The sequence below is a fragment of the Arachis hypogaea genome, chromosome 5 (assembly GCF_003086295.3).
Source record: "Arachis hypogaea cultivar Tifrunner chromosome 5, arahy.Tifrunner.gnm2.J5K5, whole genome shotgun sequence".
NCBI lineage: Eukaryota > Viridiplantae > Streptophyta > Magnoliopsida > Fabales > Fabaceae > Arachis > Arachis hypogaea.
Window position 1 is genome coordinate 91,174,175 of NC_092040.1, and position 19,388 is coordinate 91,193,562.

General features: G+C 29.0%; 1 protein-coding gene across 1 annotated transcript; it reads left to right on the top strand.

Moving 5' to 3' along the window:
- The first annotated feature begins 2,283 nt into the window (after positions 1–2,283).
- LOC112801899 (2-hydroxyacyl-CoA lyase-like) lies at positions 2,284–5,415 on the top strand. Its single transcript, XM_025844848.3, is given in 3 exon segments — positions 2,284–2,459; positions 2,462–3,826; positions 4,915–5,415. Coding segments are annotated over 3 exon segments (1,713 nt in total). The 5' UTR covers positions 2,284–2,426; the 3' UTR covers positions 5,230–5,415.
- Positions 5,416–19,388: the final 13,973 nt, after the last annotated feature.

The window sequence follows — 19,388 nt, forward strand, 5'->3', positions numbered from 1 at the left end:
GGGACACCAAATTATTTTCTCCTACACAAATAACACTTACTAAATCACTTATATGTATTCACTTTTTTGGATTAATCTTTATTAATAACCCATTTGTGGTGAGTTCAATCAAGTTCACATTTATTTTAATTCAAACTTCATATTGCCAGTTTATGATTCATATCAAGATAAAATAAAAAAACTTTGTTACAATATATATCTATAAGTATTTTTTCGTCAACTCTAAACGAAAAATACTGACTTGTCAAGTTCAGAAATAAACAAAGACTTAATTATCTCTAAATTTAAATGAGTTAAGAGTTTATTTATTTTTATTCGTTAAATAATATTTTTTTCAAACTATTTTTTATTCATTATATTAATATTTTTTTCAATAAATGATTGAATTTATGATATAATAAATATAAATTAACTAATAAATTTTTTAATTTTAAAAATATTATTTATTAGAAAATTAAATAAATAATTTTTAAATATATAAATAATAAACATTGGTTAATTCATTAATAATAATAACTTTATGATATATTATTAGTATTATGATTTAGATAATTTTTATAATAAAATAAAAACTAATGAACACATTATTTGATATATAATAATTTTTTTGAATAATAAAAAATTTAATTTTTATCTTTTAAAATAAAATTAATAATTTTATTTGATATTTTTATATTAAAATATATTATAAATATGTTATTAATACTAAATAAAATAAAATATAATATATATAATATATATACCCTAAATTGATATCCTATTATTCGACTATCTTACCATGATGAAATAGAAATACTAAAATTGGTGGATAATTGTATATTAATAATTATTAATTAATATACAAATAAGATTAAATACATTTTGGAAAGTCAATTTTTAATAACTAGTTGCATCCAAAGTTGGTACTGGTAACTATTTAATGACAAAAAGATGTAGCTGAGGGAAAGTGCATTGCACATCCACAGCAGCACTCATTTTCTGTTTTTTCGTTTTTTGTTTTTGTTTTTCTTTTTAATATAAAGGGGCCAAAGACTAAATTAAAAAAACTACACAAGATAGTCACTAAAAAAAACTACACAAGATCAGATATATTTTTAAGGAGATGTACTCCCATTGCATCAGGTACTCCCATTATACTTCTATTGCATCACTAATCAGCGGATATTCTATTCCAATTGGGGGAGAGACAATACGGTCATCTCTTCTCAATAAGGCAAGAAACTCATATAGTTATCCATTACAAGAAAAAAATTTATACACATGATATAAATCATATTAATCACAATATGTTGAAAAATATTACTATGGCCTTTATTTGTTTAGAAACTTTTCTATTTTCTCTATTATCAATTTTTCTTTTATTATAATCTATTTGCATCTTTTACTAATTATTTTAGTTTAAAAAACAAGTGAATCCCAAAAAAATTTATACACTAATAGAATATTCTTAAAAAAATTAGAATGACAAAAATATTTTAAAAAATTTAAAAATATAATAAAATTAATCAAATATTAGATATATATTTCTAAAAATATTTTAAAAATTAAATTTTGATTTATTTTTTTTGTAAGTAAAAAAATAGAATATTTTTTATTTTTAAAATTTAATGAATTTACATCATTTGAAATTTTTTTGAGATTTTTTTCTTTTAATGACCAAAATTAAAAAAAAAGTTTCAAATTAAATGTTGTTATGATATTATATATATATATATATATATATATATATATATATATATATTAAATAATTATTCAAATATTTTCATACAAATTTTGATATAATATATAAATATTTATCAAATATAAATTTTTTTATCATTTGTAGAAAAAATATTTTTATATAATTTTTTCCATATTCTTAAATCTTCTACATTATTGCTGATAATAATTGTCTTTCATTCCTTGATTTCCTTCCCCATATGTGTTCTTAATGTATTAAAATATGAATAATCGGTTTTAGTAATTAAAAATTCTAACCATTTAATATATTGCATTTAAAAATATTAAATTGATTTTCAAGCTGGGATTTGAGTAATATACATATCCTAATTAAACATTATGGATTTATAGGTATTATGTAACCAAAATAAAATTGGAAATTCTCTTATTATGTTCAATGGTGGAGGGCTAAGGCTTGGATTCAACTGAGTACTTTACTTCAGTTCAGCTCAGTTCAGATAAAACCTATAAGGATTCATGAATCCCATTCCCAAATAATTGTTTTGCATTCTATCCTGTCAGCTGCAAGTTTAACATCAATTTCAATTTGGTTTCTTTCAAGGTCTATTTCGTAATTTTCTATCACACAAAATATTCTTCTCTCACCGCTTCCCAACGCTATAAATATTCATCTTCACTATCACCGCCACAATAACAACCACAACCACCACCACCGCCACCACTATTTTGACCTTTAATTTTCATTAATGGCGAACTCTATCGATGGCAACGTCCTTGCGGCGCGAAGTCACTTGCCAAGTTCGGTGTTCAGCACATGTTCGGGGTCGTCGGAATCCCAGTCACTTCCCTCGCCACGCGCTCAGTTTCCCTCGGAATCCGCTTCATCGCCTTCCACAACGAGCAATCCGCTGGCTACGCCGCCTCTGCTTACGGCTACCTCACAGGTCGTCCCGGAGTACTCCTCACCGTCTCTGGCCCCGGTTGCATACACGGACTCGCTGGTCTCTCCAACTCCGCCGCCAACACCTGGCCCATGGTCATGATCTCCGGCTCCTGCGACCAGTCTGACGCTGGACGTGGCGACTTCCAAGAACTCGATCAGATCCAAGCAGTTAAGCCGTTCTCCAAGTTCTCCATCAAAGCCACCAAAATTACGGAAATACCCAATTGCGTGGCCCAAGTTCTCAATTGGGCCTTGTTGGGGCGACCCGGTGGCTGTTACCTTGATCTTCCCACGGATGTTTTACACCAGAAGGTATCTCTCTCTGAAGCTGAGAATTTGATTACTGAAGCTGCTGAGAAGGTTTTTAACAGTGGTAACCAACTTAATCAAATTCGAATTCCAGATAATGGTTTAGTCTCAGAGGCAGCCTCGCTGCTAAAAAATGCAGCAAAACCGCTCATTGTCATAGGAAAAGGAGCAGCTTATGCACGAGCAGAGGCTGCTCTAAAGAAGCTGGTGGAAACCACTGGCATTCCGTTTCTACCCACCCCAATGGGGAAGGGGGTGTTGCCGGATACTCACGATCTAGCTGCCACCGCGGCTAGGTCGCTTGCAATTGGAAGTTGCGATGTTGCCCTCGTTGTTGGGGCGAGGTTGAATTGGTTGTTGCATTTTGGGGAGCCACCAAAATGGTCCAAGGATGTTAAGTTTATTCTGGTGGATATTAGTGAGGAAGAGATTGAGCTGAGGAAACCCCATTTAGGTTTGGTTGGTGATGCGAAAACGGTTGTGGAGACTCTTAATAAGGAGATTAAGGATGATCCTTTCTGTTTGGCAAGGAACCACCCTTGGGTGGAAGCTATATGGAAGAAGTCTAAGGATAATGTGGCGAAGATGGAGGCTCAGCTTGCTAAGGATATTGTGCCATTCAATTTCTTGACACCAATGAGGATCATAAGAGATGCAATTCTTGGAGTCGGAAGCCCGGCTCCGGTGGTAGTGTCCGAGGGTGCAAACACGATGGATGTAGGTAGGGCTGTGTTGATTCAGACAGAGCCCAGGACTAGGTTGGATGCAGGGACTTGGGGGACCATGGGGGTTGGCCTCGGTTATTGCATTGCGGCTGCAGTGGCTTGTCCCGATCGACTTGTTGTTGCAGTTGAAGGGGATTCTGGATTCGGATTCAGTGCTATTGAAGTTGAGGTATATACTGCTGAACCCATGTTTACGTGGATTGATGCCTTTTATTTTTAGTTATATTTTCATCATCATAAAATAGAATGGTTCTTATTTTAATCTATATATTATTATTAAGTAACAACCAGTAGTGTATGAAATTGAGAATATGATGACATGTTTATAGAAATCAACTTAAGGTCTAACCACAAATCGTAAAAAGCTAGCAAAAATTTTTACTGCCATTATTTTGAATTTGGGTCTTCTATGTACTCTTTTATGTTTCTGTTCATAGCTAGTAGTTTTGTGATAGATAGATAGAATTACATAAGTTGGTGTAATTACATAAGCTGGTGTAATTACTATGCGGCAACCCAAAATCTCCAAGTCCTACTAGATTTTTTTTACTAGTTACCAGTGAGTACTGAGTAGTAGTAAAGGTAAATTATAAACGAATTGTGTTATCCTGAATTTGTTGGGATTGTTTGCAAGAGTCTTTTCTTCTCGAAAATAAATTATAAATGAGTCGTTGGCTATTGATGCTGTTGGACATGATTTAATCCAGGAATATACAGAGAAAATTCTGGAAATTCTGGACTACTGTCTTATAATTCTTTTCTTTTGTGGATATATACGAGGAAATAAATATGTATTGCTTGTTCTATTCTGAACATAGGAAAAATTTATCATGCCTTTAATATACTTGTTTTTTTTTGTTTGTCAAATTGAATCTTTTGTTTGAAGAACTATATAGAAATCAGTTTGTGTAAATAATTTTAGTTATTTTTCTATCAATGGTTCTTGTTATTATATGCTATATGCAAGTGCTTTCATTATTTTGATATGATCATATATAGCTGCATGTATTTGCTTTTATATGCAATAAATTACTCTTGCAATTGTGTGGTGATTAATCTTTTTTTTAAGAAATTATATACAAATCAGTTTTCGTAAATAATTTTAGTTATTACTCTATTAATGATTCTTATTATCATATATCATATGCAAGTTTTTTCATTATGTTGATATGATTAGTTTTGACTGCATATATTTGTTTTTATATGCAATAAATTGCTCTTGCAATTGCGTGATGATTAATCCTTTTTTTTTTGAAGACATTGGTTCGATATCAGTTATCTGTGGTAGTGATTGTTTTTAACAATGGAGGTGTATATGGTGGTGACCGGAGAACTCCCGAAGAGATGAATGGAGCTCACAAAGATGATCCTGCTCCGACTTCTTTTGTTCCTAAAGCAGGCTACCATGCTTTGATTGAAGCTTTTGGTGGAAAGGGCTATCTTGTTGGGACACCTGATGAACTCAAGTATGCTCTTTCAGAATCTTTCTCGACTCGAAAACCAGCTGTTATCAATGTTATTGTTGATCCCTACGCTGGTTCAGAGAGTGGGAGGCTGCAACACAAGAACTGATTTACAGATTATCTGTATTATACCTAAATTAAGTTTTCTATGATTTTTGTTTTTAAATTTTAAATTTTAATAACACAAATTATATAATCTTGTAGTTTTTTATGGTGTACCATGATATGATAAAGATATAAACTATAAATGTAAAATGTTTTATGATCATAATAAATATTGAATGGTGAAACTGAATCTCTATTCCAACAAGTTTATATATATTTATTATTATTTTTGTTTTATTTTATTTATTATTTTTTTATGTTCTTAAAGATGAGTTATTTTGAGAATAAAAAAATATTTTTAGTATAATTTATATCTAAATAAATAAAAAAAATAATAATAATAAAATAAAAAAATTATAAAAATATCTTTTATGTCATAGAATTATTAAATATTTATTAGTTAAGCATATTATATTATATCTTTTGAGCGTAGTTTATATAAAGAGTACATTTTGAGTATTTTTTCATATGCAGTAGTAGTAGCTAATAGCTAGAGTTTTTTTTTATTTTATTGTCAAAGAAAAAAAACTTGATATGAAGTTTGTTTAAACGTTCTTTGTGATCAATCACTTTACATAATGTTGTTTGTCTGCCTTAGTAATTATCACCTTTGAGATGAGGAAGGGGCGGAATGCCGTGTGAGCTACGGCTCATTGGCAGAAAAGTTTAATTTCAAAGCACATCAATTTTGTTTATCATTCATCACCAAATTTTTTTTATCATTTTTTTTTGTTAGTATGAAAGTTCAAGAGTTATTAAAATCCATCAACAAAATTTTGGTATTACAATCCATCAAATCTTAATATGGTATATCCTTTTTTTTTGTTTTTTTGCTGTTATTATTTTGGGGTAAATTCCTTTTCCAAAAAAAAAAATTTATTATTTCTCTTTAATTGCAGCGCTTTTTGTATAGAGCATTTTCTTTTTGGACGGCTTTGTTAAAGAAGGAATGAGAAATAACTCTTTTCTCTATTGGGCTTCCATAGGTTGGGGCAATCTTAAATCTAAATCCAGAAGACCTAAAACCCTGAATCCAAATGACCCAAGAAGGATACACCCAACAACCCAATGATTTATTTATTTATATTTTATTTAGTTTATTCATTTATTGTAGCTTCATGAATCAACTAAACCTGAAAATCCGTCTCACCTACCACCAAAAATGAAATAAAAAATGAATTTGATTCAGCTCTGTCATTCACTCATTTGTTTATTTGTCCTCGTGAAACGTTTTCTTTTTTGGTCACTGTCCTCGTGAAACTTAAAAATTAAAAAAAATCAGATCAACATTTTGTGAGATTAGATAATATTACGGACTAATTGGAAATCAACTTTTAGCTTATTGTTCTATCTCTAATTAACAACTCAAACCCTTCTTACTAATTCATTCATTATTCTGTTGGCTGGTTTTGTTAGTTAAAAAAATTAGTCCTCTAACAAAATCAACTTTTATATTTTTTGGAATATTAAAATTACATTAATACCATTGTGCAAGAGATATCACTTATCAGTATAGACTAAAGACTATATAGACTTAATGTTTAATATGATTCAACCTCACAATGCCAATATAATGTACCCTAAAACACTAGGGCAAATTAACAGTTGCTTCAGTTCCCAAGTTCTTTTTGGTACACAATATAATAATAATCCACAAGGAATTCAAAATAAAAAATAAAAAAGATGATGAATCCGTTACTTTCAACCATTTAAAATGAGCAACGTTCCCAAAGGCAAAAGGTCCTTTGTATATTTCCAAGTTCCAACACAAGTTTTGGTGCACATCTATATGATGATTATGCTTATTACACGGAGAAAAACAAAGATAGGCATACAATATTGTCATAATGTATGCACACCTTTTTTGGTCAATGCCTAGATATCCACACTTTAATTATATGCAACTTGTTATAATTTAATAAATTTATCTATCTTGTATTTTAGGCACATATTAAAATTATAAAATTAAAAATTTTTTATTAAAAATATAAAAAATTTATGTTTTTAATATATTTAAATTATATTTATTAAATAAAAATATTTAAAATTTTTATAAATAATTAATTTTTTATATACTTTTATAAGACACATATTAACTAAGCATTTTGTGGCACTCATATTTTACAACAATTTTTTAATTAATTGTCACGAAATACCAGTTATTAAAAATCGCTATCAAATCTAATCTCAGCGTTCATAATCAGAGTGGTCCACTGAATCGTAGGCTTTTAATTTTGTAGCAATTTAAAATCGTTGCTAGTCATAAAAAAAACTGCTGCTATTCTCCATTTTAATTGTGGTGACTAAACCCTAATTTAATTTAACTATTTTAAAAAACTACGTATAAACCATACCATCATTCACATATTTTGGTTTTGGTAGTTAACTCAACATTTTATATATTATTCAAAATAAAATGACTAAATTGCAGACTCAATCTTATCATTTATCCATAATCTGATTTGACAATTATTTAGATATTTATTTTTAATTAAAGTTTAGTTAATATATATCTTAAGCATATATGATAAATTTATTATTAATAAAAAAATTTTAATATTTTTTATTTAGTGAAAATAAAATAAATATATTAAAATTTAAATTTTTTATACTTTTTATAAAAAAAATTAATTTATAAATTTAACATGTGCTAAGGCACAAAATAAATAAACTTATTTTTATGTTTGCTCAAGCATCATTTATTAATTAACTAACATCTTCCATTGTTTTTACCATAATTTTCTAAAAGATGGGTGCACATAGTACAAATTTCTTAATTTTTTAGGATTTTACTGTTATATATGTCTTAAGAATATTGGTTAAGCATAATATAAAAAAATATTTTAATATTTTTGATATATTTAATATATTAAAAATGCAATTTTAAAAAAATTATTTTTATAATAAATAATATTAAAATATTTTTTTTAAAATATACTTAATTGATATCGTTAAGACATATGATAACAAAATTTAATTTTTTATTACAAAAATATGCACAAATTTCTTAATTTTTATTGAAAAAAAAAATACATGGTGATGTACTTTATTTGAAGTTTGAACTGTGTCACCTTCTTTTATATATATATATATATATATATATATATATATAAAAGAAGGTGACACAGTTCAAACTTCAAATAAAGTACATCACCATGTATTTTTTTTTTCAATAAAAATTAAGAAATTTGTGCATATTTTTGTAATAAAAAATTAAATTTTGTTATCATATGTCTTAACGATATCAATTAAGTATATATATATATATATATATATATATATATATATATATATATATATATATTCAACATTTATTTTGAGTTTATTATATTTTGATGAGAAGTGTAAAATATTTCATATATATTTTGGGTTAATGTTCAAATTTGTCTCTAAAAGATCACGCGATCTTCATTTTTGTCCCTAAATGATTTTTTTAATCAAATTAGTCTCTGAAAGATAAACTGTTAGTCAAATTAGTTCTTCCGTCAATTGGATGATGACGTGTCACGTTAAATGCTACGTGGCATGATGACGGGACACGCCACATGGTAGGTCAATAACACGTGATACGCCACGTGACAGGTCTGTGACATGTGACATGCCTCGTGTCACTTGACATATAAAAAAGTTTTTATTAGTCAAAATACTCCTTGAAAGTCCGGACGTAAGCCATTTTCATCCCTCAAATTTTAAAAATTAGTCAAACTAGTCCTTATATAATTTTTTATAATATTAAATTTACAATATTTTTTATACTACTAATTTTAATATTATTTTTTAAACCTTAATAAACAAAATTCTCTTTACATAGAATAATAAAAAGTAATTAAATTTTTATAAAATTATTTTGTCATTTGTATTTTAAAATTTTACATTTTTAAATTGTAATTTTTTATGTGAATTTTTTTATTTAAATAATTTTATCAAATTATTGTTAATTATATATTTAAAATTTTAATATTTTAAATTTTACTATATAATATAGTAATTATTTTAAATTTTTAAAATTTTTTAAAATTATAATTTTTATTATTATTTAATTTATATAGTAAAACTCAATAATTGAAAACTGGTTTATGGAATCACTTTTTGAATCTTAATATTTTAATATAATTTTTTAAATATTTCATTTAAAACAAAAGGAATTTTATTTTAATACGAAGTGTATCTATTTATATAATGTACTAGTGCGGAGTAGCCTGTGTTATGCATAGGTATAATGTTTCTTATTTCATTTTATCTAATTGATTTGTGAAATTAAAAGAAAAATTATATAATCTATCTCAAACATACGAAATATACAAAAATTTATTATGATGTTTGCACGTATTGCGCTTAAGAAGCAATTCATTTATAATAATAATAATTAACCAATAAATTTTTAATATTTTGTAAAGTTTGGAATTTAAGCAAAATTTGTGGATCTTCTTGAATTTTGACTCTAATATCACTACCATTATCTCCTATATATAAGTAATACCGTAATGGGAAAAAAAATATGTAGTAAAAAAAATAGTGGTATAACTTTGTTTAGGTTAACATACATAAATTTTGATTTTGAGCATATAACTTTGTTTAGATAAATACATACATTTCCATTTTGAGTATATATATATATTCCAGCAAAATGTAGTAATGTAACAAAAAAGGTTTTAGAATAGAAAATAATAAGAGAGATTTTGAGAAGAATTAAAAGAGAGAGATAATTTTATGAAAAAAAATAAAAAAAATTATATAAGGACTAGTTTGACTAATTTTTAAAATTTGAGGGATGAAAATGACTTACATCTGGACTTTTAAAGACTATTTTGATTAATAGAAAACTTTTTTATATGTCAAGTGATGCCACGTGTTACTGACTTGCCATGTAGTGTGTCACGTCATTATGCCACGTGGCACTTAACGTGATACGTCATTATCCAATTGACGGAAGACTAATTTGACTAACAGATTATCTTTCAGGGACTAATTTAATTAAAAAATCATTCGGAGACGAAAATGAAGATCGCGTGATCTTTCAACGACGAATTTAAACATTAACCCTGAATATTTTAGATCAATCAAATGTTAACTTCGTAAATGTATGTCTTTTGAGCTTGATATATTATTATATGCAAATACTTTCAATAATTTTATTATGTATAACTATATAATTTACATATATAATTAAATATTAGAGGTTTAATAATTGCAGACACTTGGCTAATTAAGGTTAATTTATAATTAATTACCATTTTGCTCAACTTGATAGTCATGAACATGTTTGTATACAGTACCGGAACTTGAAATAAATTTTTGGGGGCCATAAATAATTGTCAAAAAGCGTTTGATATAAATCTCATTTAAGATAAACTCGTCTAATTTTATCTTTTTGATTTGGATGATATTGCCAAATTTAAAGCCGTTTTCAAGGTCTCGTTCCAAAAAATTAAGGTCAAACTCATCAGATGTAACTTTTGAACTTTTGAACTTTTGAAGATTGTATCTCACTTTTTTCGTAATTCATTAAAGTAGAAGAACTATCTACAGGTGTTGATATTGTAAAAGTTATATGTTCTCCTTTTTAAATATTAGCCTTCTTCTTAAAAATGTATCAATTCTTTGATTTTTTATTATTATTTTATATAAAAATTGGAATATATATCCTATAGAATATGTAAAGAAGAAGTTAGAAGGACAAATATCAAAATTTATAATATTATTGAATTTTTTTATTAATTTATACAAATACAATAATATTAATACTTATTGAATATTCTATTATTTTTTATCATATAAAAAATTAAATTAAATAAATAGTAAAATATAAAATAATATTAAATTAATTAAATAAAAATATCTAATTTTTTATATTTGAATTTAAAAGTAGAGAGAGTATTGCTTATTGAACTTATTGAGTACTTTAAATCATAGTAAAGTATGTAAATCAATTGAATTATTTTTTATCTTTTAAAAAAGTATTACTAATTTTTTTATAAAAAGTTTGGGGGGACTATGGCCCCTTTGTCTGAACTAAGTTGTATCACTGTTTGTATATATAGTTATTATTTGTGTTGGTATTAAAAATGTGATCAAATGACAGATTTTTTTTGTCCAACCATTTCATTAGTGGTCAAAGATGTTAAGTTATTATTGAAAGAACAGTTCATTTCAATATATCTTATTAATTAATACAAAAATTTTATATTACTATTATTATTCCTGTTCAATTATACATCAAAAGTTTGGTAGGTACTAGCTAGGGTAGGTGATCATGTGCATGCAAAGTTGGTGGAGACTAGAGAACTAATAAGTGATTGTTATGATGTTTAAAAATATTTATTAATTATTGTAATAATTAATAAATGTTAAATAAGATAAGTTATGGTCGATTTTTTTTTGTTATCAAATATTTTTGTAGGATTAAAGGGTTATGGATGCATCATGCTTGTAGAGAATAATTACGGACATTAGTTGCCACTAGCTATATATCACTTCAACTGTGGCAGTAGAGAAGAAAAAAGAGACTCATGTTTTTAGTGTTTATGATAATAAGCTAAAGATTAATTTATTATGAATTTGAATTATTTTGTTTAAGAATTTATTATTGATTAATAATAAATTATTATATATATAAGATGTAAAATTCAAAATTTTAATATTAATTTAAATAGATAAATAAATTAATTATTAACCAATTTAAATTAATCAAAAGAGAGGTGTTATAATATAACTTAAAAAACAGATTTAAAAATAATGAAGATAACCCTAAAATATATTATATCAAAGTGCGTACGTATATAATTCGGTGATGGAAGGCTCCTCATGTTTAAATTAACTGAAAAATTAAAGTTATGTTAGATATAAGGTAGTGGAGTGGCAGCAATAATGTACCAATATACAAACTCTCAAATCATAATTGTGAAATTAAAGAAGAAATTAATTGTTGAAACGGATAAAAATGAACAAACCAACCCGGTAACAGTTTAGTGTTTGGAGGTGCGAGGAGATAGAAGATGAGCAGGAGCACGCGCGAGAAAAGATTTTAAAAGGAGAAGCACAAAATTCTTCCATTCAAAGTTCAAAGCAAGAAATCGGAAGAACAAGATTCACTTGTTAGAATGTGAGAAAGGAAACTCTAGCTCGAATACAGAAAGAATTGCTTCAATTGCTCAAAATTTTTTTTTTTTTTTGCTTTTCTCCTCTAGTAACTCGAGGGATCCCACTGAAGAGATACAAGATATTCTTATTAAGATCAGTTTTACCATTAATCGTATGCTAATCCTATCAGTTGCTGAACAAGAGGTTAAGTCAGTTATGTTTTTTATAAACTTCTTCTCAAGATAGATGCAGTGGCAGCAGCGATAAAAAAACTTTTTTGTGGAAGATAAAATTTTAAAAGTTTTTAATCATACTTATATATATCTCATTTTAAAGACATAATATTATTTATGACTTAAATTCAGTTTATAAACTTTAGTAGTGTTTTTTACAAAATTATCTCAAAAATTTTAATGCACAAATTACAATTTGTAATAAACAGAGTGATTAGTAATTCTCAAAGTATTTTCATCAAGAACATATTGAATAGTGACAACATACTAATACTTATAAATTCATGTATTTTCTGAAAATAAGAAGTATGATCAACATGATTTGACTCTAAAATTAGACATAAACCGAAGTGTATGATAGAGTTGAGTGGCCTTGAGAGATTATGAGGATGTTGAGATTTTAAAATAAATTGTTAGATTGGATCAAAAAATGTATCACGATAATTTCTTACTCTATTTCTGTGAATAGTCAACAATATGACTATATTTTTCTAAATCATGTATGACCTGTAATAAGGTGATCCTTTGTTTCCATATTTTTTTTTAACAAAGATATTCTCTCATTTGTTCTACAGAAGTGATCAACGATAAAAAAATTTTTAGATTAAAAATTAATCACAAATTTTTTTTAAAATCAGTCATATTTTTTTTCCAGATAATTCTATCCTATATATTTTACCGTGCTACTGAAAAAGATTAACAAAATCCTATCAGAATCTTAAATACCTATAGAGAAGTAAGCAAACAAGTACCGAATTTGAATAAATCCTCTAACTTTTTAGTAGGATTACTCCAGAATCTATCCGAGACCACCTTTTCAATATTCTTCTAGCGGCTTGTGTGGAGAATAATTAAAATAAAACATTTTTTTTAAGATATTTTTTAGTAATTAAAATTTAATATATATAATCGATTAAATTATGTTATTTTTGTCAAAATTAGGTTAGACAAATTGATTTAACCGAAAAAATAGTGAATTAAATTTTAAACTGGTCTAAATTAATATTTTTTTATAAAAAATAACTACAATACCCTTATTATAGAGAAATATCAAAATATTTTTATTATATATATATATATATATATTTATTTTAAAAATTTTAAATCGTAAGTTCGTAACCATACGATAGAAAAATAAAAGACTAAAATTTAAAATTCTCAAAATTAATATATATAATAGAAGTATTTTAGTCATTTTCTATAATAGGATATTGTAGTCATTTTCTATAAAAAATAATATTAATTTAGACTAATTCAAGATTTGATTCACCATTTTTCGCTCAAATCAATTTGTCTAGCCTAATTTTAACAAAAATAACACAATTTAATTAATCGATTATATGTGTTAAATTTTAATTATTAAAAAATATTTTATAAAAAAACGTTTTTAGCATCTTTATCTGAATAGCTCCCAAATATTTATTAGCACTTTCAGCAGCAATTCAAAAATCCAAAGGAACTAACTTCAATTATATAAAGGATAAGGTGAATCAAAAGCTGCAATAATGAAAACGATCTCTCCTATATATTAACCTTATTAGGAAGGAAAATTCTGATTAAAGCAGTGGCAACTGCTATCTCAATTTACATGTTAAGCTATTTCAAGCTGTCAGAGACGAAAATAGATGAATTCAAAGAGTCATAATACAGTTTTAGTAAAGTAAAAAAGAAATTAAAAAAAATTTACTAGATTAATTAATATTTTATATGTAGACCAAAAGCACAAAAAGTCTGAACTTTCAAGATTTAAAAACCTTCAATCTTATTATATTAGCAAAACAGGATTAGAAGTTTTTAACTCACTTTCACTTCTACTATATTAGTTCCCCTCTCTCTCTCTATATACAGTCCTCCCTATCACGTTGAAGGATCGCATCATATAATAAACAATTAAAATGTGTGTTGCATGGTTTTAATGAAGTTTAAATTTTACAAGGAAAACAATGTATTTTTTTTTCTTTTTATCATTTTAGCTTCAAAAGTACTTATATATAATAATGATATTATCTTTCTTATTTTAATAATGGATGTCATTTTACATATAAACTTTTTTGTATTATATGTTTGAACGAATTTATGAAAGTAAAATGACATTATCAAAATAAAAGTGATAATATCCATTATATATGCATGTTGTTTTTGTTTTAATTATGAAGTTGATGCAAAGAGGAATTATATGTGGTCCTGTAACTTTATTGTTGTGAGAAGTGAGAGCCATGAATAGCTTTGTTACCTTGCACGCCTGTTTATTATTATTGCCTTGAGAATTAGTGGGTGTCCTTGTTTGTTTTCTTTCACAGCATTTATAAACACTTAGAGGGAGACATGATTACATGAGAGCAGAAGAAAAGAATGACAACCTAGCTACTACATTTTGCAATAAGGTGGTTACTCCAATAAAGATTTAATGATTATTATCATGTAAAAATATATTATTTTGATCATTGAATGATAGATTATAGGATTTAATTTTATTTGAATTAAAAGTGTTACTTTTATTTAAAGTGTTACAAAATAAATAAATTATACTTTTTAAACAACGATCATCATAAAAAGATATTTTTACATCTTCATGGGAGTAATTGCCTTGCAATAATAATAAAATTATTACTGGACCACACACATATATGCATTTTTATGAACAATGTTCGGACCACTCAAGCACCAATTAAAAATCAAAAGGAAATTAAACAACACACGAATAAAATTTATTTACCTTCTGACAATAATTTTTTTTTTTAAAATGAACAAGAATTAAATTTTAAATTTTAAATCATACCATTTTTTATATTATATTATAAAGTTATTTTTTTATTCAATAATTTAAACCGATAAAAAAATACACATAAATAATTAATCGTATGTCGAACTATTTTTCTAAAATAATAATAAAAATCAAATTCTAAACTATCTCAACTTGTAGTTATAAATTCTGATATAATATCATACAATTATTTGTTCAAAAATTTATTATATCTCTTTCTAATAGAAGACAAGTTCAATTTCACTGCTTAAAGGCTTAAAGCAATGATATTATGTATATAGAATACAAATTTGATTGCATATATATAGCCATCTAATAATATAAGTCAAAGGATCCAATCTAAACTATCTCTCTTATTTTATGATGGAGCAATTTTAAAATATTAAAATATTTATTATTTTTATTATAATTTCGTGAAAAATGGGACCCAGCAACAATCATGATGTCCAGAAGTAATTATGGTATTTTTTGAAGGTGGTATCTAAAAGTGCAATCTTTGCGGTAACAGGTAATCCTTTTCTGCCATGTAAGGTCAGAATCATCCTTATAGCTCCAAGGTGTAGGTGAGTATATCCTTGTGACAAGTATTCACGAATGAGTTCTTGAGGGATTTCAATCGTAACATACTGTTCTGCAGAGGTGGCTTGAAGGCCACACTGTTGTAAACGGGAAGTTTGAATCACTTCCTTAACAGGAGGTGATGATTGTCTTCTTATGAGGTGACGAATACTAAACTGCTTTTTTCGGTGGTAGAAAGAGTATGGATTTATGAGAGGTTGTTGAGTAGCAGGGATTTTTGAGTCTTCTGGTACATGGGTAATTTCGACAAGGTTTTCTATCTTGTTGGATAGGGTTTTATGGACAGATGGTGGTAAACGATCAAGAGAAAGCTCTGTATTATGAAAGATAGGTTGGCTAGATTCAGGGTTTGACATGAATATTTCAAATTCTCTCTTACTCTCCATTATCTCCAATATACTCTCTCTTTGCTTTAGTTCATTAGGCTCTGATACCACGGGGTGCATCCAGACGTACTTCTGAAAGAACATACCAAGGGACCAATACCTCTTGTCATCTCTATCCCGATTTCCCACTAAACTCATCTCAATTGGGGATTCAAGGGACCTTATGACAAGAGCGTCATGGATGCTGATATGTTCTTTCTTTCCAATACTGGAACTTCTCATGGATCGGATCAGTTTCATTTCTGATAGGCAGGATCCTCAAGAACGAGGCAAGCCTAGAGCATACGTGAAACTAGTAAGCAAAGATAAGCATATTGGAAACTCAAGATTTCAGAGAGAGAGAGATTTAGAGAGTATTCATGGTGAATATCTTACAATGGTTATATTGAAAGATTAAGTTCTGATTTTTACAATGGCAGAGCCCTCTATATATAGAGGCTCTTGGGTAGTAGAGGATAAGAAAGAATCTTATCCATCATTACAACAAGACAAACAACTTTAAGCAAACTACTAGAATACAGACACGTGGACCGCACTACTAGGAGATAAGAAGGAATCTTATCTATTATGACAACTTTATCTCACATCACTCCTTTTTATAAAAGGACAAACTTACTTTATGTCACACCATATTTTACATGATTATAAAAGACAAAATACCATAATTACTTCTGGACATCATGATTGTTGCTGGGTCCCATTCTTCACGAACTGTATTTCGTAACGGGCTCATGTTCATCAATGTCATCCACAAGGTCATGTGGTCCTTCTGTGTATTGATCCTCAGTATCACCGTCTTCAATCCCAGCATCCACATATGTTGGACTTGGCAGTAGTGGATAGACCCTCGATCCTGGTTCTTCGTCTTCAATGCTTCCATAGCCATACGTGGCTTGATCTACAAGAGGAGAATTCCATGGGTGTTCATTCTGGTGGAGTGGTGGTGTTGGATAAATCACAGATGAAGCAAGAAAATTGGCTTGGAACTCGCTTAATTCTTCTTGTATAGTCCTGGAAGAGGAGGCTTCCTCTTCTGATGAGAGTGAGAGTCCTTCAATGGATCCTGTGAGTACATCAACATTAGGATTGTTGTGGAAGGTGAGATGTTTGGCCAGATTGTTGAGACAGTGTTTCTCATCTGTTGGCCATATCTTTGAATAACCAACAATGTTGAAGTTATTTCTGGTGTAAAGGATCTCATTTCGATAAGCAAATAGCCTTCTTAAGACAAAGGCATAATAAAACCTGTGTCTCAGCTTATCAGGGAGGTTCCAAACGTCATGGTCTGTTAGTGCACTGAAAAGTTTTCCTCTCCAAAAAGGAATCGGTGCAAACATCTTGAGAAGTTTCTCAAGATTTGTTCCTGAGAAGCTTTTGTCACAGAGGAACCTGTACATAGCAATTCCAGGAACTATAATGGCGCAGTCATACTGAACAGTGAGCGCCCATATGAACCACAGCATTTCTTCAGGAATTTCACCTTTGATAATGGGTATGATATGATAAGGTGTTTTTGGGTGAAAATGTTGGGGTTTTGCTGTGATTTGGGTAACAAGGAGGAGCCTGTGTAACCAGTAAAACAGGCATTCTTCAGCTAGGGTCTTGACCTCAGCAGCAGTCCTAGGTCGAAGGGAAAAAGGAAACGGTCCAGGTTCTCTTCTATAGAACTTGTGGTCTTGAGGGCAGTCTGGAAGAGGGAAGGTTGGTGGTGAAGCTCTATTCATGGCTAGGATGTGAAGAACTTTGGGTGGAAGTTCTTTGGTTGGTCTGGAAAGGTAGTCAGCTATGGTGTTGTGGTTTCCCTTGATGTGTTTTACTGTGAATTTATAGCGTGAAAACCAATCTTTCCATCTTAGGAGTTGTGAGTTTGGTAGTATCTTCCCTTTGGTTTCCAGCATGGACGGAAAAGATGTATTGTCCATTTCCACAATGAAGTGATATGCACTCAAGTGAAAGCTGAACTTCTCGATTCCTCTTTTGACTGCAAGAATCTCCTTGTATGTAGCATGGTAGTGTTTCTCTGACTCCTTGAACTGTCCGCTAGCATGCGCACAGTAGTGTCTTGTTCCATCAATCTCTTCAAGGAGAACAGCTCCCCAGTAGTTATCACTAGCATCAGTTTGCAGGATGCGTTGTCCATTGCTAGGAATCTTCAATGGTGGGGGTTTCTGTGCTACTTCTTTCAGGTGCTTGACAGCTGTCGTCTGTTCAGGGCCCCATGGTGGGGGTTGCTTTTTTAGTAGCTTTGACAACTGGCTTGTGTGTCTTGTTACATCCGGAAGAAAGTCACGGATGTAATTGATGATGCCTAAGAACTGTTGGACCTGCTTTGTTGTCAGGTGATTATCAGGGAAATTTAACAGTTCCTTTGAGATGTGCTCTCCAGGCTGGAAGAAACCATTATTGAAAGTCATTCCCAAAAAATCAACTTGGGCCTGACCAATAAGGCTTTTCTTTTGAGATAACATTATTCCATATTTTTCTACAATTTCAGTAAACTGGATCAGAAGGGCCTGATGAGTTGGGCCGTCTTTTGAGAACAGCAGAATGTCATCTATGTAGATGAGAGCTGAGTGGAGTATGGGCTCAAAAATTCTGATCATAGTCTTTTGGAATAATGATGGGGCTACCTTTAGTCCAAATGGCATGACAGTCCATTGGTACTGAGCATCAGGTATGCAAAAGCCCGTTTTATATCTGTCTTTGGGGTGGATACCCAATTGCCAAAATCCTGCTTTGAGGTCAAACTTACTGAAAAGTTTAGCTTCACTAAGACGAGGAGTTATGGCGTCAATCCTTGGTAGTGGAAACTTGTCGTCTTGCAAGAAGAGGTTTAGGGGTTTGTAATCAATCACCAATCTCTTCTTTCCTCTGATCTGTTCAGACCTCTTTTCCACATAGAATGCTTGGCATGCCCAGTTGGAAGTTGTTGGTTCAATTAAACCTTGCTTCAGTAACGAAGCGCATTCTTCTTTTGCTAACTTCAGATCTTCAGGATTCATTCCTGAATGGGTTGCCTTGGTAGGGTTGATGTCTTCATTCTTCTTGAAGGGCAATTGAATGAAAAATTCTTGATTCTTCCATAAAGGAAGAGGGTGATCAAACTTGTCATGACTGTCAC